The sequence below is a fragment of the Cupressus sempervirens genome, chromosome 6, assembly GCF_028749045.1.
Source record: "Cupressus sempervirens isolate cs-2001-9-10 chromosome 6, ASM2874904v1, whole genome shotgun sequence".
Lineage (NCBI taxonomy): Eukaryota > Viridiplantae > Streptophyta > Pinopsida > Cupressales > Cupressaceae > Cupressus > Cupressus sempervirens.
The window spans coordinates 291905956-291932543 of record NC_143123.1 but is presented as its reverse complement, the minus strand read 5'-3'; the positions used below and the strand labels follow the sequence as shown (position 1 = coordinate 291932543).

The 26588-nt window shown below is 36.4% G+C and overlaps 1 protein-coding gene across 1 annotated transcript in view; it reads right to left on the bottom strand.

Annotated features, from left to right (window-relative positions):
- Positions 1 to 26588, bottom strand: part of LOC149552360 (ferredoxin-dependent glutamate synthase, chloroplastic-like) — a 290054-nt gene that overhangs the window by 158226 nt on the left and 105240 nt on the right. Inside the window, exons 13-14 of the mRNA XM_089787902.1 lie at positions 23711 to 23868; positions 15497 to 15626 (exon numbers count right to left, since the gene is read on the bottom strand). Coding sequence (XP_089644028.1) covers positions 15497 to 15626; positions 23711 to 23868 — 288 coding nt within the window. The remainder of the gene's footprint in view (positions 1 to 15496; positions 15627 to 23710; positions 23869 to 26588) is intronic.

Sequence of the window (26588 nt, the reverse complement as noted above, 5' to 3'; positions counted from 1 at the left end):
GATAGAAGACTGAGCACCTTTCACAAGAGTTGTCACCGCCCTTCATTTCTGCCTTTTGAGAATAATGAAATTTTCCTTTTCACATCCCTTGGATTTCCTCTTCTCAAATGATATGTTCTCCCTTTTATATGTTTAAGATTGAATGAGTCACACCTCATTATCATTCTTGCCTTTTGAAAGAGTAGCAATTTTTCCTCTTAATTGCTGGCATGAAATTCTTTTAACTCTAGTTGCTGCTAATGAAACTCCCAATTAATTGTTATTTGCATGATTTTAGCAATTGCCATCTTAAAATTTCTTAAAATGATCTTAATCGACTCCTTATTGAGACTCTGCATTTTTTAATCTCCTTTGCCTTGATCAGCCTCTGACATGGAATCACTATTATCATTTTTCCATGGCCTAGGTTTTACATTTAAAACTGCATATTGTTTGTTACTAATGGCTGCTATCTTCAGTTTGGCAGGGCTGTGACACTGTGTTGATGCTTCACTAGATGAAATGGGCAAATAAAAACAAAACATTTCCAGAAAGATTGAAATTCACTTCAAAAAGCACAATGCTAGATAGAAGAGATTGAGCTCAAGTGTCTAGAGCTCAAACCTAAGACTCAAAGAATCTTGGAGCAAGACTTGGTCAAAATCGGCATGGGAGTTTGGTCAACTTGGTTCATTCAGCTGAGGGACTTAAAAGTTTGCATTTTTTTACAGAGTACTCAAGTAGACATCAAACAATGGAAGAAACAATAAACAAACGCCTTGAAATGAGATGCATTTCTCCTAACAAAACCCTCCTAGTTGGGTATTGTAATTTCATCCAAAAATCATTGTTATACTTGCAAGTGAAGTTTGAAAATGGATCCCTATGATGTATTTTGAGTTGGCGAGCAAATCGTACTGCTTTGCCTAGTCTTACCACATTGGAGATAAGAATTTATGCTTCCTTCAAATGTTCAGAATACTATCCCAATGGTGCTTTGAATGCTATTTGAAGAACCTTGAGGGGTTTTGAATCTGCCTAGCACACACATACAATCTCATGATAGGCGTCAGAAGAACCTCTGAAATCCCAATGTCTCTTTGGAAGAGACCCATCCTAGGAACCAAATCAAAGGCTTTACAAAAGTCTATGAAGAAGCAATAGACTTTCACCAAGTGGTGTTGAGCCTCCTTAATAATAGTCCGTAGATTCAGAACATGATCTGTGGTTTGGTAATTAGTTTGAAAACCAGCCTGCCCCATGGCCTGATAGTGCCAACGATCAAGCTCCCTGCTAAAATAGTGCTCAACACTATGCCGTAGAGTTTGGCAAATGTATGCCCAATAATGATGATACTGTAATTGTTGTGTCGGAGACCGACCTGGTCTTGAGTATCGGATAGATGATGCGCCATGACCAAGAGACCAGAAAACCTATGGAAAACACCCTATTGAAGAGCACAATGAGATAGGAAACCAAGGCCGAAACACCAAGCTTGAAGAGCTCTTTGCCTGGAACCCTTTCTCATGTACGACTTTGTTGTTGTTCATGTATCTAATTGCCTCACAAATATTGGAGAACATGAAGAGGTCATAATGAGTGAGGGTGAAATGGAGAGAGGGTTGGCTAGGAATCTCATAGAGAGTGGAGGTGTGGGAGACGAGGGATGTGGTCCAAGGTGGAGGGGGGGAGGATGTCGAGGGAACATACTACCAAAAGAGCTTCAAGGACAATAGAACTGTAATGTCCCCTTTTTGGGACATTAGGGAATTTAAAGACATATCCATATAATATTAAAATTGACTATGAGAGTGTGAGTTAAATTTATAAAAGGTCAATTTAATATTATAAAGTGGGCTAAAAGTGACAAGGAGGGATAAGATGAAAAGATAGGAAGGGAGTCGAAGAGTCGCAGCTTTCAGGATTAAAAGGAGAACAGACTCATTCATTAGGAGATGCTTGGTTTATGAATTAGATTTCAGTCCCTCTTAAGAGAGTTATTTGGAAAGCTTCAACTTTCACCCAGCGTGAGGACATAAACCCTCGTGCCGGTAGACGATGGATGCAAACCCAGTGTTTGTGGAGACTTCACAGTAGGTGTCTCGCATGTGCTTACTAGTTCTTTTCTTAGCATTCCAATTTGACTAAAAAAAATGTGTTTAAGATTGGACTTTTAAATGCTAGTTATTGTATTGTTGTTGTGTAATGCAATAACATATTTTAAGGTATTTTATGAGGATCTACTGGTCTATATTGTTGGTTTATAATGCATCTTCATATGTTTATGTTCTAAGAATTATCTTGAGATAAAAATCGGATCAATATCCATTGGGGATATTTCAATGGTATCAGAGCTAATTTTTCTGCCAGCCTATGAGATTGTTATCAAAGACGAATTTATCAAGTTCGTTATCAAAATTGTCAATGTGTTTGCATTCAGAATATTGATAAGAACTAGAGGTTATTTTATTCAATAACGGGGCACAAGAAGGAAGAGTGGATAATCGTTGCTTACATGAGGTTTGGTTACAATCTGCATAGGTGCAATGACAACTATTTGGGATATTTCAGTGGTATCACAACTATTGAACCTGTCATCCTATTGGGTATATTCAGAGTTTTGAATGAGAGCTTAGTTGCAAATATCCAGATAGAGTAATGGACAATTGATATATCAAGGTGTGATTTATTCTGTAGCCCATATTTAATAAACCAGCATTTTCATATTTTGAGATTTTAACTCTTTGTAGTCAAGGGAAATGAAATAAAAACGTCAAATGAGTCCCTATCCTATGACTATGGTCGAAAATCTTAAAATAACAGCCCAGTATTGTTTTGGACATATATTATTAGTGCAATTGATGCCAATTGTAAAACCAACAACGCAGCTAAACTTGTCGAAGACAATTTGAGTGACAAAATTGAAAATTTGATTCTCTTCATAGAAATGGTGAAACCATCCTTGCGCAACTTATCACATTTGTGTGGGAGTTAGGCTTGGCATCGTGCCTATCTGCACATATTGTTGAGGATGATATAAGCATTGGGGTTGTGCGAAGAATACTAATCTGTGAAGAGAGATATTCACTCACCAACGGTTGAGAAAACTCCTTGAATCAGTGCCACTGCAAAGCCTTCTCGATGACAGATAAGACGACTCACTAACTTCCGACATAGTTACCACCACTTCTTTGGAGCGTGCTAATATTGTAGGGGGAGTAATAAACACAATGAATGTGAGTTTCAACTTTTTGTTGCTATGCAAAAATGACAATATATATATATATAATTTGCATCGAAGTTGGTAAAAGAAAGTTGAATTGGTTGGGCATATATCTTTGAGAAGTCATTTTATGTCCTAGTTGTATGTGGCGTGAGTGAATACAAATGAATGGTTACAGAAGACTCCATTCATCTCCTATTATAGATATTACAAAATTTGTCGTGAGAATAGAAGTGATAAGGTGTCGTTTGGAATAGAGAAATTTGGAAGAGGCCACTCGGACATTTCTATCTGGGTGTTATTATCTTGTTGGACAAGTTCCATGTAACGCAACCTTCATCTTCTATCGTTGTGTGATGCAGTGTGGGAACTGGATTATTAATAAATCCTATGTGACATTATTGGTGTGACTCATGTATTTAATAAATTATAAACAAATATTTGCCAACAAACCTGGAGCTAAAGACACCGAGCAAGGAGCTAAAGACATCGAGCAAGCTATCGAGCGATATTAAGACTATTCAATATATGTCCGAGTCGTTGAGACCACTATCAGGAAATAGAGAAACAACTTCCATCCTCCACGGTAAAGGAATTTATTCAACGTGATTGTCAGTAGTTGATGTAGAGGCATTACTATTCAAATTTTTTGGTGCTAATGCAACTGCAACTCTAAGCGACTTTGTCTAGTGAGTGGAATTCCAAATATCACACAAGAATTTGACCAACTGATGGATTGTAATCAATAGGATATCGTAAATATCAGCAACCATTTAAACATCTTGAAGAATTGTTACTGCAAAAGGCATTAGGTTTGAATATGAGCATAGGTGTTATCTAGAGTGCAAAGATAGCCTTGCAAATAATTGGCATCAAACTTCCTGATTGGCAAGATGCTTTTGGAGAAGAACAGAGAGAACCTTGTTGAGAACCAAGTTGTTGATGAATGCTGATAACTAGTCTACCGTTACACAGGAATATTGCTGAAAGGGGAATTTTCAAACAAATTTTTCTTGTATCTACCGGGTACTCCAAAAAATAGTTCATCAAGCCAATACAATTCTGGATGCAATTTTTGATTGAAAAGAATAACATTTTTGTAGGGATTATTAATTCAATATACTGTTGTTAGGGGATTAGCTTGTGAACTTTCTCAAAACAATTCATTGATGCATAACCTTGAAAAGATTGAACTGAAGGATGTGGCTACTTGTTAGAATTTCAAATGAAATGAAAGACTTCTGAAGAGATCTGAACCTTGAATTGGAAACATTTTCTGAGTAAGCCAATGATTTGACAAATTCTACAGGAGCTACAGAGTTTCTGGTGGTAATGAAATTTGTTAAGGGACTTATTCAGTAGTCACCATCTTTTGCTGGAGTTCTACCACAGAATAGGTACGTGCATCTTGGGTCACGTCTACTAAGAGACAAGAGTTGAAGAGTAGTAGAGAATTTTGTTCACTTTTCAATCGGAGTAACTTAGCTCAAACACTCAGGATATTTCTATGATAAAGTTTTCTCAGAAAATGTTACTGCAATCATGCAAATTGTTTAAGAAAGGATAAGTGTAAACTCCATCTCCGTACAAGGTGTTTATTTAATGTCTGGGCAGTAAGCTTGTGATTTGTATTGAAAATGTGTCAATTGTAGAAGGGGCTCTTACATTGGTATAACAGTGATATCCATTGGGGTCGCAAGTATTGGAGTTTTGGTCGTATGTGCATTGCAGTGGGCGAGAAAAATTGGAGGAAGATCATCAACTAATAGCTTGGCCTGAGTACTATATGAAACAAGTGGGGCACTGGGGAGGGGTCATTAATTTTCAGACTGAGCATACTGACGGATTGAACAACTACAATGGTCAATACATAAGGAAATACATTCTTTAATCAAACAAAAGCATAGGTAATTGAAGCGGTCATGGAAAGTCTAAAAAATCAAGTGTTTTCTTCAGAATTTAATGACACCTTTAATGGTGAATAGATAAGAAACTTGGAGAAAGAAAAACAATTGGGTCGGCTATACGTACTTGGGTTGCGACTAGAACACACGGAATCCTCAAATAATGCTCTTTCCAAATTGGAAGAGATAGAAACATATCTTACCCATGTAGAACAGGCAGATTGTAGGTTCGCGAATTGGGCTTTACAACCTCCAATGGTGACCTTGGTCCAGCCCAAGTTTATGGAGCATCCATATAAACGTTTTAGCTTTGTGGTTGCTTCTTGTCTCAATGTGATTATGTGAATAACATCTCATGCAACAGCCTGCAATGATGTGGTGTTGAAGAGAGTTTTGCAGCTGATAGTGAAGAAATTGGAGGGTTTACAAGTTAAAGGAATTCCTCTGAGGCATAAACAAATTTGATTGACATGTGAGGACACTAGTACACCCAATCATGTTTGTGGGAATCATAATAACGAAGAGGGAGCTAAAGAAATTTAGACCAACACAAGGTAAAATGTAGATGAGATGAATTCAGGTGTGGATAAGGAACATACAAGTTTCTACATTGGTGATTTGGAGGTTAGCCTTGACAAACATGTTGATGAGGTTGGTTGTACTCGAAGTAACAGCATGTTTGAGTCTTTGTGCGATGAACCATATGTTTCTTATATGCATGATATTAACTTCAATGAACAGTCCAAGATGACACCACAAGACGATGAGTTGTATCAACATGACAATAATGAGATGCATGCCTTAAAGAACCAACTGAAGGTTAGTGAAGACACGGTTGTGGCATCTTTGGTACGTTATGACAGCATTCACAAGATAGTGAAGGATCTCCATAGGAAAGCTCAAAATGGAGTGAAAAGAGATTTGCTTGTTGTTGATTTGTAGGTAGTCAAAACAGCCCTTGACTCTATGAAATCAAATTATTTATGTTTCCTTTCCGACAGGGACAATATTCTTAAGGTTGTTGGAATATATGTTGATCAATTAAGTAAAGGAAGGAATGAGATTATGGAGCTCGACAAGGAGCTTAAGTATGCTCATAAGGCATTGGATGATACTCAGATTGCTCTTCAGGAAGTAGAAAATCAGGTTAGGATCACAAATCATTCTCAGAAGCATGAGGGTAAAGAGAGGCATGAGTTTTTCCAAGAAGTAACTAATGAACTTGATAGCATTCAGCAGAATTATGACTTGGATAGTTGTCCCAAAGACCAAGTACCAAAATTTCAGATCACATTCAGCTTGTAGACAACCCCATGTTTGAAGTAGATGTTGATTGGACTTCTAATAATCCCCTTTTTGAGATAAACAAGGGAACTCTTTTTGATTGTCATGAAGAGGATGATCCTGACTTCAGAATATTGGATCCAGATAAAGTTCCTAATGGTGAATCTTGGTCACAGGATTGGTGTGGTGAATTGACTACGGTCACTCATCCTTTGATTAGCCCAAATATGGTTCGCGATTTCAACTCATATAGGGGTTGGATGGATTTCATACATCAGTCATTGAATAGATCTTGGTGGAGTATTGATAAGAGTTATGTTTCAATCATAGGGGATGGTTTTTCATCTTCATTCTTACTCATAGCACCTATGTGCTTAGGGGTTCTTCGGATTGATGACGACAGTATGGTATTTGATGTGCCCATGGCGTTGTTTTCAGCTTTTGAGCAGCTTGTTTCTTACATCAACTATTTAGGTCGGGTCGTCACAATCTACTAGGTTATACATAGCTCCTTGATACATCTACACCTCATCATATCAGCTGGTCATGACAATAGGGTTTGGGATCCAAGTGTCGATCGTATGTATCTATGTCATTTTGAGGGTTTCGTTGTAGTTCTACACACTTTGAGACTAGATGCAATTATGATCAGAGTTGTAGAGCCTACAAATGCAACAATACTCCATAGATTAACATGGGATCCAGGGATCTGGTTGATGGATGGGTTGGATTTTGACACCATGCTTTGCAATGTGGCAGGATTTATTTTCAAATTGGACTACAAAGCTACCTGCAGATTCATATGGGATCCTGATATTGATTGCCTGAGGACAAGCAATCTCGAGGGAAGATTTGTAATGTCCTCTTTTTGGGACATTAGGAAATTTAAAGACATATTCATATAATATTAAAATTGACTATGATAGTGTGAATTAAATTTATAAAAGGTCAATTTAATATTATAAAGTGGGCTAAAAGTGACAAGGAGGGATAAGACGAAAAGACAAGAAGGGAGTCCAAGAGTCACAGCTTTGACGATTCAAAGAAGAACAGACTCATTCATTCAGAGATGCTTGGTTTATGATTCAAGTTCTAGTCTCTCTTAAGAGAGTTATTTGGAAAGCTTTAGCTTTCACCCAACATGAGGACATAAACCCTCGTGCCAGTAGACAGTGGACGCAAACCCATTATCCGTGGAGACGTCACAACAAGTGTCTCACATGTGCTTACAGGTTTCTTTCTTAGTATTCCAATCTAATTGTAAAACTGTGTTTAAGATTGGACTTTTAAATGCTAGTTTTTGTATTGCTGTTGTATAATGCAATAACATATTTGAAGGTATTTTATGAGGTTCTATTGGTCTATATTGTTGGTTTATAATGCATCTTTATATGTTTATGTTCTGAGAATTATCTTGAGATAAAAATTGGGTCAATATCCATTATGGATATTTCAAAAACAAGGGCGCAAGTGATGTACGTTGCATTATAGTAAATATTTGCTTCTTGTGGCGAAGAAGGTGGCAGTAATAGACTCTCAAACAGGAAAACAAAGGGGAGTGGGTGGAGAAGGAAGAGCGAACCAAGCGGTGGAAGGACTTTCAGTCCTTGTCAAATTACTAATTTGTTGGACAAGAGATACTACACGAAGGGTCACGAGAAAGGAGGGAGGTGCCATGTGGGAAGGAAAACAGGGCAAACTCCCACAATGTAGTAGCAAGTAAATTGAACACATGAGGAGCATCTTCATAAATGGTTGAGTCCTATGGGAGAAGCTGCCTAAGGTGATGGAACAAAAGGTCGCGATCACCCTCGGAGGTGCTGGTGAGGGAAGAAGCCAAGGGATAAGTGTTAGGAGGGGGTGGGAGGGAGGCGTTGGGGAGAGCGAGAGAGGGGAGACACTGAGGATGAGGCTTAGGAGGGCATGATCTACCAAGGGGAGGCAAGAGACAATGAAGTGGCTGATGAGGGGGATAAGGGAGGCACAAGAGAGGACGTAATTGACAACACTCGTACCACCACCATGAGGCCAACAGATGAAAAGGCCAGAGTCTGGAAAGTAGGAAAGCCCATTCAAGATCACCAAGTTTGAAGAATCACGACTGCAGTAGGTGTCAGTCATATCTAGTGAGTGGTCCATGACTATCCTCAGACAGGCGTTGTAAACCCAGCTATCTAAATCAGACTCAGCAGTGCAAACAAAGTTTGACTCGTGATAGTGGATGGAGGTCTGAGAAACTATTCTATGCGCATTAAAGTCCCCAAGGATAATGATGTCCCCCAAAGCAGAGAATATGGCAATGGACTCTTGTAAATCCTCAAATGGGTCCCCATTGTCAAAGAGGTCAGTGCGAAGTAGCACACTGTGATGTAGATGTCACTGAGTAGACAAGCAACATCCTTGGAACCTCTAACATCACCAAAGCAATTGACCTCATCTCTAAAAATTGACAACCACTAGTAACCAAAAATGCCTAGAAGAGGATGAGCAGGGCTCTCATGAGTCTTTGTGACAAAAAGAATGTCGGTTGAAACAAGAGCATCCTAGAAAAAACGAGATAAGGACCATAAGGACTTGTTGCCATTCTAGAAATTGACATGGAGGGAACAACTATGGGGTTCCATTGTGCCCAACTATTGCTAAGATGATCATTTGGTTTTGGCAGCCAACCTCGAATCCCACCTAGGAGGGAGGGAAACCCGAATGACTACTCTAAGATTCCTGATAACGACCCATTTTCTATTATGACTAGTCTTTGCCATAAGCCCTCAAGAGTGTCTCAACTCTATAATCTAAGATCTAGTGAGATAATCATCTAGATAGATCTTAGTGGGAAGAAGAATTTGTTTCCTTCTTGACCTAATAACTTGTAAGAGGTCAACAAGCATGAGAAATCTAAGAAAGAGAGTACCATCCTGCCCCATCTAGGCCCTGTCTAATGCAATGTCTATAAGATCCAATTGGTCATAGAGGAAGGAATAACCAACAGGAAGAGGGTTAGTAGAGGAGGGAGCAAGACCCCAAACCCATAGGTTCAGCACATGAACCTGTTGGACCTACTCATCGGCCAACTTGGTCTGGAAAAGTTTCTCCACACCCAAGAGTGGAACTTAGTTGGGGTTGTTGCAGATAGAGGCCCAAGATTTTAACTGCTCAATAGTTTCGGAAGCTAATGAAAATTGCTTGTCAACCAATTCGGTTTGTTGGTTGCAAAACTTGCAAACTTGCTCCTTGCTAGTGGCAACCAGTAGCTTGAGGTTAATTGAGGTACTGTCAAGGGTGTCAAGGGTAGAGGAGAAGCCTCCAAACTATAGTTTCAGCTCTGTCACAAAGGGGGACAGAGAAAGGATAGTTTCCTTCAACTGTAAATTTTCAGCCTTGAGCTTAACAACAGAATATACTAGTCGCTAATAAGTAATTGGTGTGCTGGTGGGATCCATTGCAAATTGTCCTAAGTCTGTCGCTATAACTATAAATTGTACGTTGTGGGTCGTACTCTGTTATATAGAGAAAATGTGATAACTATAGACTATAGACCATAAACCGTAAAAAATCGTAAGAAGAAAATGTGAAGTTGATTCCAACTCCACTAAAGGTAGATTGAAACCTGTTGAGGGTACGAAATGCAACCCTGATGCTAGTATAAGGAATCCCCAAAATCAACAATAGTCCCTAGGAAACCCACAGAGAGCCCCACACAGGGAAAACAAACAAACACATGTCGAGTGAGCACAAGCAACACAACACAGGGCGACCAAACACAAAGGAACTTGTGGAAACATCTGCAAAAAAAGTCAACTAAGCGAAGGAAACAGCCAACAAGTCAAGAAACCTCAGCACAGAAAGCATCAACCAAAACGGACAATCGGCCAAACAAGCTAACACCCAACAACAGGCAAGGCCTGAAATGTGTGGGAAAGAAAGAAGCCACTCGACCACAACAAAATGCAAACTCAAATGATCTCTAAGGCAAAGAGCACTAGGTAACAACTAAGAATGACAGAAGAGAGTGAGCATTTCTCCATAACCTGTAGAAAACACGTGGAATAACCACAGGAGAGTCGCGGATAAAGAAAATAGCCAACACAAGCCCAAACCTGAAGACAGGCAATGAATAGAACACACAAACCAAGCCAATGCAAATGCAAACGCATAAACAAAACACAAACGAGGAGCCAACAAGTTGCGGGATTTAAGGAAAAAATGAAAACAAAGGCCAACAAACAACCACAACACTAGCAAGAACTCAAGTGGGTTTACCAACACTAACGACTACCATGGAAGCAGTGTGGACAAAGTTGCAGGGAAAGGCAATTGTAATGATTACTAAGTTTTCATGACTAGTACTTCTCGAACTAGCAATATTAGTGGTAGAAAACTCTACTTTCAAACCTGCAATTAGCTTTCTATATATTAGTCTTGTATGGCATCAATTACTAGTGATTTTGAGTGTGTTAAGACAACTTTTGAGTTGGATTACAGTAGCATTTGATTGGGTGGTATTAGTGTTCTTCTAGGCTGTGATTTTATTGTGCTAACCATAGTTGAAAAATCAGACTCAGCAATAACTCGGATGGACCCAAAAAATTAAAACTCAAAACTGCTGTAAAATTGGGTAATAAATCAGTACATTTATTGAACTTTTATTAATAAATTATTTCTTAAAATATTCTTTAAAAACCACAGATACACTACCCCAAAATTAATTTACTATTGTTTGTTACATAGTTACACCACCCTGGGGGATGGGGGGATGATGGGATGGGGGGACAAGTTTTTGGGATAGAGGGACAAAGGGGCCTTATTTTGGGGAAGGTGGGGTGAAGGTGCGGGGACGACGGCGGAGGACAAGAGTTAGGTATATATATACACATATGGTACTTAAAATGCTAGTTATGAAAAAATGTAATGCAATATAAGATATAAAGATGTAAAAGAGTAAATACTTGAACATTGTATTGAATTGGAACATTGAACATTAAACACAGATAGTCAAATCTACAAATAGCCGACAACAAGATGTCCCCCATCCTCGGTAGAGGTGGCAAAATCTGGTGGTGCCACTGGGGATGGGGGGACGGGGTCCCCAAGTCCCCGGTGCGTTGAAGCATTCGAAACATGGGGCAAAAAGGGGGGGAACACGTCCTTGTGTTACTATGGTTTATTATAAAAAAATTATATTGTTTATTTTTATTTAGATTAGATAATACCATTTTTCATTCAATATTACTATCATACTATCCCAATATTGTAAATTTTATATACAATTGTTAATATAGTTTTTGGTTTTCACAATTTTATACACAAAAAGTGCATAAACAACATTGAAAGTGAATACTATTGTTTATCACTGTCTCATAAATGATTTCTTTATTGTAAATTTCAAATTTGTGAAGTTCATTTTTTTCCACTGCATGTGATAGCCTGAGACAACTCATCTATAGTTGCTGATTTGAAATGAATCAGAACAGAAGCCCTAATTTTCAAGCCTTGATGACATCGAGATAAATGAGGAAGAATACTATGAAACCAATTCATGACTATGAGTGGGGCACCCATCTCACCTCTAACACCTATGACCTAAATGACATCAATTTTACCAACCTATCCTTACATGCTAGACAAATGGATGGACGTGCTTGGATTGAAACCTTTTGGAATCTAGTAGAGTTATATGGAGTCCCTCTATCCGAATCTCATGAATCTGTCTCTAAATCCCATACAAACACTCTTACAACCATATCCTTCACCGATAGCAAGATAACTTTATATCACTCTCTAAGAAAATTCCTATAATATAGAACAAGACAACTAATGCAATGGTAATAATGCTTTATTTGATATTCCTAACAATGTAACGCACCAACAGTTTTTACTAGAGCAACTTATGTTCCCTATATTCGAAGTCCCTTTTTCTAAGTTTGTGCATGAAATTGTTGGACCTAGTTCGCCTTGGTACAATGACATTTACACCTATTTACATGACCAATATTTACTCCTGCATTTTCCCTATAGGCAATGCAAAAAAATTTATCAAACAAACTTCTTGATATGCTATCATTGCTGACACCATATATAGGAAGAGCCTAGAAAAAACACTCCTTAGATTTCTCGATTTTGAAGAAGCACAAAGGACACTAAGTGAGGTACATAAAGGCTTATGTAGTGCACATTACAATACCCCTACTTTGGCAAAAAAGCTTCTAAGAAATTGGGTATTATTGGCCTACCATAGAAAAAGATGCCTATGAGCTTTTACAAAAGTACTAAAAATGTCATAGACATGGAGATCTAATGCATGCACCAACTAGAGAATTGCAATTGAACATGTCTCCATGGTCGTTTTTACAATGGGGACTCAACCTTGTTGTCAAAATACATCCTCATCCTCCACTGGTTGCAAATACATAATTACGACCACTGAGTATTTTACAAAGTTAATAGAGCTATCCCCATGACCTATATTACTGGCAAATATGTTTCCAAGTTCATTCACAACTATATCATTTGTTTGTATAATGTATCTCTTTCCATAGTTATTGATAATGGAACCCCATTAAAGAATCAAGATATCTAAGAACTATATGCCAACATTCACACTATTCCCAAAGTAATGGTCAAGTTCAGGTGTCTAACAAAATTGTATTGAAAATCCCAAAGAAGACTATAGATGATGTTACCTTAATATGTTGACTTGGTGACATGGGTGAGGCTAACACAAAGGCACACTTCATTTTCAATTGCCCCATCTACTATGAGATTTGAGGGTGCTCCTATTGCTTCTTCATAGAGACTCAATTTCTATTCTCCTTTTTCACATGCATTGACCAATGATGTCTTACACTTTATCTTGAAGAGACCACAAGGCTTTAGGACCACACCTTACAACTTCAAATCCCTTTGAGGTAGCACCGAACTAGCTCATCACCTCCTCAACTCAACGTACCATGCGGTCGTTTTGTATCCCCCCCTTTGGGCATGCCAGGTCTATGTAGATGTTAAACACAATAACAACCTTCCTCCTCTAATGACTCTTAACGATGGCTCAAGGCTTCCTCTCGCCTTGAACCGTATCCTTCAATATTTGATTTCTTCTCACCCAATCGAAGTAGTTATCTTGTTTGCTCCTTTTGCTTCTTGTTTTTGTTTGTGTTCTAATTTTTCCCTAGGACACCGTTTGGTATTCCCATTGTTAGTTGGCTCTTTGTTGTGCATTGGCAGTCCCTTGGACCCTCTTCGTGGTCTTTTATTGGACATTAAGAAATTTATCTTATGTTATCTCATTATTGTTGATTAGTATACAAATTATTATTAGATTTCACCTCTTGATTTCAGTCCATGTTACTATGAAATATTATTGCTGTTCATTCAACCACCTTACTTGGTCGCTGACTATTATTTGGTTATTCTCCTTCCTATTTTTGGATTTTGATATTATGAGTCAACTCGAACATAATTACAGAAACCCTGTCTTCATTTCTGCAGATTAATATGACAAGGAGGATTATGTGTGTTGTGCCTTAAATGAATGGATCCTATTAAAGGATTGGTCCCACTATGCATTCCAATAATGACGTAGAGCCAGCAAGAGAAGGGTTACAGTAAGAGCATATTATTTATTTATTAGCATGGTTAAAGCCTATATGCCTATAGTAATACAGTGTATTTAATATATAATTATTATTTTTGAATTAGATGTTTATATTTAATATTTGGTCTATATTAGATAATATAATTTTAATGGTATATATTATTATATATTATCATTATACTGAATTAATATTATTCAAATTATATTTTATAGATGATTATATTGATTTTATGTATTATGTTATGATATTATTACATTCATCTATTAATATGTCATATTATACTTAATCTATTAATATTTTATATCCTTCAGTATTATGATAAATTATATTATAATTTTTTATTTATTTATTTTCTCAGATATTTTAGCATTCATTATTAAACTCTCTACTAAAAATGGTGACATTACAGATGCTCAGTGTTAAAGATTTCTAATGATACTCTCATAGTTTACCTCAAATATATTTCTCTTCATTCTTGGTCTAGATGACCGGACTGAGCTGATGATATCCACTTACTTTAATAATTTATGTTGATGATTCTACAGTTGTCTTCCATTTTTGTATGGGATCGAACAAGAAAGCTACTCCTCTTTTGGTTTAGATGTACAGCTGATCTTCCTATCCAAGGTTATGAATTAGTTTGTATGCCTTAGAAGTTAAGAGTTTATGGGGCTTCCATAGTACTTTATTTGTTACATTTAATTATTTTGCAAATTTTGCAATCCTTGATAACTTCCCCGAATTTCCTACCCAAGACAAATACTACAAGAAAGCATATCCTGCCAAAAGGCTTGGTACCCACCACTTTCACCATGTTTTATCACAATGATTTTAAGGCCAAGATAAAATTGTAAAATGAATATCTGAAATAGGCTTCTGAATGTTGCTGTGTAACATGTCCTAGAACAGAACAATAATGCTACTTGTTACAACCTTACCAACAAACGATGCTCACACAAAAAATGAATGCATGTTAACAGAATAATATGCTCAAAGGACACAAATAAATCTTTCAAAAATACTTATATTCGTGAATTGAACACAAAGTATCATAGGCCTCTTCAATGACTAGCCTCCTCAAGAGCAGGAAATCTTATTTAGAAAACAAGATCAAGATGATCCTCCTTTCCTCACAATGGCAATATATAAGCATCACAAAAGTGACTTATGAGGTAAACCCCATGTGGAAATCCATTAAGCTACTATGAACTTGCTAGAATATTACAACTTTATGTGATCCATTTGGGGTAAATCCAGAAAAATACAATATTAACTAAATAACTAAACTACGATTATTATAATACTCATAATAGTGTTAGGATGCATGGCTTCTAATGTAGTGTTATAGAGAAGGTTAAAGTTTGCAAAAGAAAATCAGTAACTCACTGAAGGAAACAAAAGATTACGTACCTTGCAATAATTCTTTTGTGCTTGTTCAATGTACCGTTATGGAGAAAGTTAAAGTTTGCAAAAGAAAATTAGTAACATGCTGAACGAAAGAAAAGATTATGTACCTTGCAATAATTCTTTTGTGCTTGCTCAATGGTGACTGTTGGCATCTTCCCATTCCTCATCATATTTACAGTTTTGGTGCTCAAACGCCATTGACGAGATGTCTCCAGAGCCAGATAAGGACAAATAGCACTATATAACAGTCAAAATAAATTATTAGCAAAGTGATGTTGATCTTTTTAATTTAGGTGTCCTATTAAATGAGCTTGCATCAATCACTGGACTGACTAGTTCAAGCAATGCTAAGAGATAGAACCATCAAAATTAATCATCAAAATAAAGGAATCCAACATATATTTTGAAATAAAAGAAAAAATGCTTGCCTGCTTAATTTTAACAAATAATTGCAGGTTTGTCATCAAATTTGAGTTTACCATAAGTATTAATAGTTTAAAAAGATGTATTTTGGCTTTAGTATATGTGTACTTCTAGTGCTGTTTTGACTGTCTTTAGTTGATCTATGATTTCGGAGATAGAACAGAGACTTTCTATCCTTTTCCGAATGTTCTGTGGTGGACCATATGCTTTTGTAAGCTCCTAATTCTTTTACTTTTTGTAGTGTTAGTAGAGCTGATTTGACAATATTTGATCAATCTACAGCTTAACACTCCTTGAAGCTACTGTGAAGACCATGTATTGTTTTCTATTCTAGTATTTAGTAATCATCCATATACCTAGACAGATGTATCTTTGCTAATACTTGGGAAGGGTTGCAAACAGATGTATGAGTGTTGAATACCTAGACCAAGTTATTCACGGTGTGAAGGAGCTCTTCTTGATACAAGATGTGAAGGGCTGTAGAGACCAATGGGCTGTGAACGTGGATTTTCAAGACTGGAATCCCAATAGTTTTGTCTCCTTTTCTGGTGCAACTTTCTCTTTTGGTGGGCCCCAATTTTACCAATTTTCCGGAAAAAAAAAATTGGCTGCCTCCATCAAACAAACAGCTATTTGGCTCTGCTCCTTTTTTCTTCTTCCTCCACTTCTCTTATAAAAGTGGAAAAAGATCCATCATCATGCATGAAAAGTAGACGAGGTATCTGGCTCCATTGAAACAAATCATCTAGGTCAAGTGAAAATTGCATCTTCAGTCAATGCCAAAAAGTTTCGAGGTATCTTCAAACATAGACTTGCCTGTTTAAAATGGGAGCAAGGAACAAAAAATTGCTTCTAAAAGAAAATTCAAGCAACCCTGTTTGCAACAGGTCCAAAGGCAGTAAAGACAACAATCTGAGTCCCGGTATTATGCATATATTCCAAGACCACAATGTAAGTAATTGGATCTGCTATATACCATTTCTTATTCAATCACCTTTGGCCATTCTTCAAATAGACCTTCGTCCCTTCATATCTCTCAATGTGAGGGAGAGGTCACACCTTTTCATCTAAGTTACCAATGCCGGTTCTGATGCTGATGTGGGTGCGGGGTGCAGATGCGCTGATGCGCGATTTTTTTCTTCTTTTGGATTTTGGATGCATTTGGGTGTGTCCATTATATATATATAGAATTGACAATTTGTTGCTTGTTAAGGTCAGACAATTAATTGCAGATTTATCTATGTGTTTAGCTCTATGAATCAGTACTGCAGTCATCTATTAAATAGATAAAGGTCGCTTCAGAATTCTTACACATAGCTAATTTATATGAATAACCTTCCATCAATCGAAAGAAACATTATAGATTTTTTTATACAGATGCTCTCCTGATGTGCCCAGATGCTGCCCGTGCTGTCTGGGTTCTCTCTGAATGCTCTTGGACGCATCGTTTGTGCATCCACAAGCGCTGGAAGAGCTTCCTGTGTGCATCTGTGAAGCACCCAAACACATCCGCACATCCTTAAGCACCGCACTAGCATCCAAGGAATTCCTGAACGCATCAGTAACTAAGCTTTTCATCATAAATCCGCTTTGGCAAGAGACACAATATTTAACCATTAGCAACTTTGAAAGAGTGCAACTCTTTTTTATTTCTACCTTTTCAAAGGGGGGCAACCTTTCACAACCAAATCTGCATTTCTTATTTAAATCAGATCTCTACTTTAGATTCCTCATTTTCTAGTTACAAAACAAACATTCATTTCCTTTCTATTTCTGTTATGCCCGTTGGCTAACTATCTCAAATGAATCCTTGTCACTTTTATATCTTCCTACATGAGCAAGAGGCCCTTCATAATAGTCACTCTTTTCCAGAGTCGCCACCCTTCATAATTTTAACCATTTCAAAAAGTCACAACCCTTCGTCATTGATGCCTTTTGAAAGAGTCACTTCCTTATTTTCTTCACATTCCTTTCTTCTTCCAATATTCCTTTTTTAACTCCTCGGCTCTCCTCTTCTTCATTCTCCATATCCCTTTTAAATGAATAATCCTCCCTTTAATATCTTAATTTTGACAGAGTCACAACTCTTTAATAAATATCTCTTGATGCTTCATTAAATTCAGTTAATTTATATTATATCATTTATTATTTTCTTTATTAATTATTAACTATTTTTTAATATTAAACCACATTGCAAAAAGGGGGAATCACAACCCGCCCTTTCCCTTGCCCACAATTGTTTGTCCTCGAGCAATATCAATTTTGTATAAATCTTTCAAGGTGAGTGTAGAGTGGTAATATTACTCAAGTTCACAGATACAAAATAACACAATTGATATACACATGCATAAAACATAGAATGTACCAGTAATACCACAATCTAGTAGGCAAGGAAATGATTTCTTTATTAATACCAGAAAACCCACACCTATACATTGACAATCAGCCAAGTTCTTATAGAAGGGTCAGTTGGTTGGAAACCAACCGATGCATTTCCTTACCACCTAACTACCCAACCCGATAACAAGTACTAACATAATAGTTACTATACTCCGACTACAATGAGAATCTTCTATTGCACAACTTTAATATAACCAATGCATTCAGAATTTGCAATGTTTGCAATTTTAAGTCAAGTATACTCTCATCTTCTAGAGAAAAGGATCAAGATCATCTTTGTAATGGCATCAAAACTGATTTGGACTTGACCAACATTTGGTAATAAATTTGTATCTTTGAGTTCACTCTAGTTATTCTCTTACTCTAGATCAACCAAATTAGAACCACACATGGAGCATACACTTGATCATACAAAATATAAACATGAATATATAAAAACACATAGCATACAAAAGTATACACATGATGTATGAAGACACACAACATACACAAAGTATACACAAAATACATGTGCGTCCTTGTTTCATGTTTTCCTCAACAAGGTTGTAGGAGTAAAGTTTTAATACCATTTCTAATGTCCCCACTATGGCTTTGCTTGACTTGCCCTAAAATGCCCATGTGGGGTTTTGATTTCACTTGGAAAGAGCAATTTACTTAATCTCTAAAAATGTTCTCTACCATGAAGCTGCCAAATCCCAATGATCAACATGTGTCACTACACATTTGAAACGAATTGAATTAAGAAGCAATAAATGATTCATAATACATTATGTTGTGAGCATACTAATATCCCATCAATTACAAATATATATATATATGCCTGAGGGAATTTGTATTTCATTATGATTAATATATATAAATGCTAGAACATTTATATTAGACCACTTCCCTAACCCTAACAAAGAACGACAGATTTATTGTGTAGGGCACTTGGAAACCAATCTAAAAGTAGGCTCCCTCAAGGCCTCAAGACCCTATCCATACCCCATCTTTGGATGCACCTATCTTGGGATGCCCCTACCTTGTGAGTGCTTACTCCACCTCTTCCTAAACAAATCTCCTAACCTTTAAAAAGATTAGCAGATAAGCATAGACTAGGGCATTAATTATATTGGTCTTTCAGGGTATTACAAATGTATATGCATATAAATGAAATTAAGCATGGTATCCATATAAATTTGAAATCCAATATTATGCATGTATTCCAAAACCACAATGTACTTATTTGAATCTATTGTGCATTTCATTTCTTATTTAATCCCCTTCGTCCTCTTCATCAATGTGAGGGAGACGTACACCTTTTTATCGTAACTTACCTTTGGCAAGAAAAATAACGATTTTTTAATGTCCTCATTTTTAGCAAGTTCTTGCAATTGGCTTGGTCAGTTCATCATCGGGACCCTCATGAGCTGACAGTGGAATTTGAGGGTCTCAGTTGTATGGTTATAGGCTTTCCAACAGCCTATGGTGTGTTTTGGCTCTGTTTAAGGGACTTACTATTTATAGTAAGTCAATTTGTTGGTTCCAATGAACTCAATTGAGTTAGAGGAGTTGGGTGATGCTCTCAATTTTTTTTTGGGCTTCTAGTTTCAGCTCCAAGAATCTTGGAGGGAGTGTTTATTTATAGTAAGTCATCACGTCAAGATCATTCATCATCTTTCATCATCAGGATCACTTCAGTTTTGTCAGATTTTGATTCCGATGCTTCTTCAAATATTTTTGCAAGATAGGTGAATTATTATTATTCATCTAAATACGCTGAGGTTGTTATTTTTGTTGGTGTTATTTGTTGGGCACCTCAGTATCATAGCTCGTTGGAACCAAGATGAAAAGTTTTAAATTGTGAGAACAAGAAACAGTGGCCTTACATGTCAGAATATTAAGATATGGTAGAAAAGGTCATTTTTGGAGCCAAAAGCAATTAATAAATTAGATTATAATGACAATTTATTAATTTTAATGTTCTGTGTGGGAAGCTTCTTTAGTGAAGTTTGTTTGGGAAACTTTGTGCTATTTGGAGATAGCCCATTTGATGAGTAAAGCATTCGATTGATTATTTGCTTTTTATGTCTGTGAGGAGCATCTGAGTTTGTGCCCTTGCTGAAGTATAAGGGTTTTGAGAGTGAGAATTGCATTTGTAATCACTTTGCAATTTAGGTGCTGAGGTGAGAATTGTTTTTTATGAGTTTGTTAGCATCTCCTTTACTGTGGTTGATTGTGGCTAGGAGATACCATTTTTGTTGAGAAACGCACATGTTTGAGAATTATTATTTGGAGTCTTTTCTTGTTGGTGCTTCATTCTATTTTTTTGAAATATCTGATCCATACATATTGGCATTGCCAAGGTTGGCATATTTGGCAGCTGAAAGGCACTGACTTTGCCATTTTTCAGACCTGCATCTGACTTGGAAAGCTTGCAATTTTGTTGGAGGGCTGTGTTGGATGGTACAGGGCCTGCATTGAAATTTAATGGGCCTGCAATCAGACCCTAAGAGCCCAGGAAGCTATTAGAGAAGGCTGCGATCAGTATTGGAGGCAGCACAAGTACTAACCCTTCCTAACTTGGCTGCCAAAAGTTACTGTCAATGACTGATGTAAGGAATTTGGAGTGTTCAGGACTACTGGACAGATTGTTGCATCTCTTGGCCTTTATATTCCTGCATCCATCATTCAGGTTCCATTGTAAACACATTCAGTGTATGCAATTTCAATTTTTCAATTGTTAACTGTCATGTAAGCAATCAGATTTGCATTGAATTAAGATGGTTATTAGTCTATGTGATTGTGTTAGTTTCAGCATTGGCATTCACTTGAAAATTGTGCTTACAAAGTTGTGATACCAATAATGATTTCAGTACTCAATATATATGTTCTAAATACAAATGTAGTTAACTCAAACTTCACGAGAGATTTGTCATTATAGTTGTATTGAGTTAGCCTGCCAAGTGTTTGACAAAATGTCAAACCATTGAAATGTGAAAGAAATTGAAGCTTGATTTAGCTATAACCAAACAAGGTTATTACAGATTCACCATTAGCACCCTTTAAAAGCATGCAACTCTTTATTATTTCTACTCTTTGAAAGGGACTTAACCTTTCACAATCAAATATGCACTTCTTATTTTAAACAGATTTGTACTTTTGATTCCTCTTTTTTGGATTACTGAACAAACTTATTTCCTTTTTATTTCTTTCATTCATTTTGGATGCCCATTTCAAATGAATCCTTGTCCCCTTAATATCTTCCCATATTATGGAGACGTCATGGCTCTTCATCATGTCTGCCCTTTGGCAAGAGTCACTCACAACCCTTCATAATTGCACCTCTGTCAAAGAGTCATAACCCTTCATTATTACAACCTTTGAAAAGTCACAACCATTTCAAAATGTTAAGTTACAACCCTTTTGAAGATTCACAACCCTTCATAGTCACAACCCCTTCAAGGAGTCACAATGGTGTTGTCACAGTAGGAGGATCCTCAAAGAGAACAATCTAAACCGTACAGCAAGAGCCACCAGGCAGAAACAAAACAGTAGGAAACAACAAGGAACAAAGAGAATGTAAGGACAAATATTTTCTTTATTATGGATTCATGCAATCAGATACAATCGGCCAGCACAATGCAGGCTTCCATTCCACATGTACAGGCTTGACTATGGATTGAAATCCAAAGTATCCTTCAATTCACACTTTCAAGAGGTTATCTATTACTTAGCTCGCAAGCATCAAGTTCACCAAAGAAGACCAATTTCTCCGAGGTGAGGAAAACCTGTTACAAATATAGGTTAGGACCTAAATTTGAAAGAACTCCATCAAAAAGGCTTGAAATCAGGTGTGAACTCATGGGTAGATCAACTGCGAGCAAAAAAAATCATGAGATGAGACACATAGGATCACAAAGCACAGAATTGCTTTGCAAGATCGAAACTCCAACTTCTTGTGATACATGAAGAACAAATAGGTCCAAGAGGTGTACTGAATAGGATAGGCTGCATCTGCACTTTAAGAAACACATTTTTCTTTTACAAAACTCTTTCTTTTTTAATACTAAAGTGGGTCCTTCCTTCCATGTTTGTTTTATTATGCTTATTATTGTTTGGTAGTTAATTCCTATTATTTCGGGTTCTGTGTTTAGCATTTGGCAACATTCCATTAAGAATCATGAAAATAAGAATGTTGTTACAGTCATGCTACATGCTCAAAATCATATAACAGACCATTTGCAAGGTTTTGGGAAAGTATGAAAAGTGCATTACAGACCTGGAACATGCATCTATGTGTCATGTTCTGGCAATACATTAGTGCTAGGTTGGTTTTGTGTTGATTTGGGTTCTTTGTGGAAGATCTGGTGAATATTAGAAGTTGCATCAAGGTGTCATCTTGCTGTAAAAGACCTCTATCATGTTTGGAACTGTATAGAAGGCCTGTTATATTAAGACCAGTTCACTTACAATTAACTAGAGGTGTAGTTTTAAGTGTGTAACAATGCAACCCCAATTTAGATCATTAGTGAATGTGGTCTTATAGTAAGGCATTGGGAGACATATAATTGTTCTACTATCTGTAGCAGCCCTTTCTAGAGTTAATGTCAAACATGTAACAGTCAACTCCAACATAGTTTCCAAGTATTTTCATGTTAGTATTTAATAGGAATGTTATTTCATGTACAAGCACTAATGTGCAAATTCTTTGAAAGCAATTACAACACTATGCCTATAATGTGCACACCGATAATTTATATCAAACTTAAATGATGGTAGTGTGCTTCAATTTGGAAGTTGGGTTATTGTTCTTATTGCTATTGACAATGAATTCCGAGTTATGAATGCATGTTATTGAATATTGAGTTTGACTATTGAAGTGTTGTGTTTTCAAGTTCTATTATGTCTAAATGGTATGCTTTATCTATGCTTTCGTATGAACGTAATGTATATATGCAAATTTCCCTAATTTATATAGCCGTCTACTTTGTCATCCCCATCTCAAAAGCTTGGACTAACATTGTGTTTTTCTTTAAATATCCTTTTTAAAAACTGTGTGGGACTGATTTCAAATCGAAATTAAGAATTTATTTATTGCTCCTATGGCTTAGCAATGCCTTCTCCATGGAGACACTACCATGATTAGGAAAAGATGCAATTTTTTTGGGTACTCAAATCAGCTGGCAACTATTTGATTGATATAGAAGTCAAAGTGCAACACAAAATTTTATGACAACCTTATGTTTCTTTTCTTAGGCAAGCTAAGACATTTTAAGAAAGAGCATGCTTTAAGTTGAACTTTTATTAATCAAATATGTAAGTCTACCTCTTGCGCCTTAGGCTAGAGATTTGTCCTTTTCACTTACTTATAATTTCTCCCATGGTGTAACATAGATGTATCTATCCAAAAAATTCAATAACCATCACCTAACTTGTCCACTATTAAGTAAAATTTGCATTTTGCTCAAAAAATAGTCAAAACATTGTTGACTTTGGTAATAGAAAACAACACTGACCTGGCACCATATCCAATTAGACATGCAAAATGATGGGTGCTAAAGCATTGAGCAGAATCAGCAACTATAGAAGTTAGCATTCGCAGGCCATTTTGTATCAAGTGTTGATGAACAGCTCCAACTACAAGAAGTAAAGGAATTGCGGGTCTTGTCGGTTCCTGCCAAATCAATACATTTCTTAAGAGATAAACATGATAAATTGGTGCTTTCCATCTGTTTAGTACACCAATTGTGTTAGTATGGAAATGCATTTGCGTAATCCCATGATTTACATTATAATGATAAATCATAGCATGAACACACAAGCAATAACTGTATTTCAATCAAGTGATCAAGAGCCACACATGACAAATGCAACAAATTTATGTATTTATATATCTGCCAAGCATATATTATAATGATCAAGTAATTGACCGGTGATACAGATCATAGTTGGAACCTCAGACTCGGAAAAACCTCAGCAGTCCAAAAACTACAACTCCGCAAAATTTGGCAAAAACTCGGCAAGTTAAAAAATTGCTTAAATTTTATTGGAATCCTTTTTTTCCAAAATACAATGACAAGATATACCTAATAGTTTCATAAATGAGTACAAAAGCATTTTCTATTAAATTTGATTGATATGAATATAAGTTGAGAGCAAAAATTGAATCCTTATGCGATTTCCTACTATAATAGTTAGCTAACAACTATTATGAATATATGAACATTGTGTTTGAAGTTTTGAACATCATCACCATTTAGTAAGATTCATAATTGCATATTACAACATTTTAAAATTCCCTCTTCCCTAGTCTAGCTAAAACTTTGGGAGATGTCCTGAATTTCTAATAATCATGTTTGAATCTTGGATGCCAATATTATGATATTTCATCATTGATCAGCAATACTATGATAGTTATAAAATTAGTTGTCAAAGTTCTGGATTCTGGTGTCCACTTCTAGACTACCTCATTTTAATCAAATTTCTAATATAACGAGATCCAAGTATCTAGTGGGGTGTTGGAGTGGATACTCCACCAAGTTTGAAGGGTAGCAATCGCATTCTGCACAAGGTATTACATAAGAGAACACAGTGACCAAAAACTTGGCAACCAAAAAATCTCACAAGATTTTAAAAACTCGCCAAGTACTTTGCAAGTAATCAAACTATAAGGAAAAAACTAAAACTTAAGAAAAACAAGATAATGTCATACAAAATTAACTTGATTTCCCAGAAATCAGCTATCTACAATCTGAGGCCAGTAATACTGAAATGCTGTTTGAAGTTTGAACAACAATTAATGCACATTATTTTCTTTTTCTTCTCTTCTCTGTGATGCATTTTGTCCTTGCTCCCCTTGTCTTTTTGTTTATCTTGTGTGAGGCTAGCCTGCATATTTGTCTTTCTTTACATATCCTTCTCTCTCATCCTGATGATGGATCACAGGCCGTGAGTCGAAACGTTGATGCTAAAAATATATACACAAATGAATCCAGAAACAAATCTCACTTAAACAAGTGATAAAACCATATAATTAATAAATTGATACATTAATTTAATTCTTGTAAGTTTCAATAATCTCATGATGTACTTGGAGCTATCAGTATAAAGAGTGCCTAATTCCATTCTTGTCAGATGGACCACCAAGTTGGCTAGAAGGATAGATCCATTAAATATTTTCAACAGAAATTTCCCATAAATGTATGTTTAAATATTAGTGATTGTCAAAACCTAAATTTTCAAACAGGCCAAAAAGGAGAAAAAGACTAACATAATTTGTATGTTTCAAAAAATTTGAAGGATGGAACAATCCTACTGATGAAAGAACAGATAAAAACAACACTACAAAGTAGCAAGTTTAGTCTACATGTAATTTCAGCTAAATAGACAACTAAGAAATGCTTTATCTGGAAAGAACAGTTAGCATCCATTTAAATAAAGTGTTTCTTTGAGATTCACAGAAGGGGACAGTGGGCAAGGATGAGGAGATAGGTTTAGGGACATCAAATTATTTTCTGGATTTTGAGGATGGGCGGACAATGGCTCTACATTATGAATCTAATATTTGAAAAATCAATTATGAAAAAGAAGGGAAGGAAAAAGGTTGTAATTTATCACTTATGTAAACAATATTAGTAACTGATCAAAATACTCGTTGACTTTTGTACTCCTTGTCATGGTTCTGGACACTAGATGGTTTCTTTGATGTTGACTTATGTGAAACATTAAATGGGAAATTAGTGTGCAGACTTCGGTTAATGAGGAAGCAATGAAAAAACAAATTCCTTTGGCAATATGGCAAAATTTATCAGTTTGCAGAGACAGAGAATGTCAACTTGCCATGCCATAGTATGTCTTTTATTGTCCCAGAATTTGGTTTTATGACTTCTTATTTCTTATCAATAATTATTTTAACCTCCACATGGCTTGAGGTACTATAAATTTAATGTTCATGTTCAAATAAAGGAGGTATGGAGTCAATTTAACCCTCACTAAATATTTGGTAGCGTAGTGCAATTTTTTATGGTCATATTCATGTCAGTTTTGTAGAAAAAATCTGGTGAACAGTAGAAGAGTAGTAATTGGTCTTAAAAAGTGTTTGAAGTTCTTGAGAAGGACCCCTTAGAGACAAAGAGGAACTTAGTTCCGCATTATCCTCAACATCGATCACCCCAAAGTCTTCCAGTGACTCCTTAGTATGGTTGGGGTCAAAATCAGGGTCTTATACAGTCAAAGAAGGATATCACCATCTGATCAGAAAACAGCATTGGCCCCTCTCTGACCTTCCCCTCCATCTCTGCTGGAACAAACTCTGCCTTCTGAAAGGAGGCATGTTCTCTTGGGCTGCAGTACAGAAACGCATTATCATTTCAGAATGGTTTATCTCACTTGGAT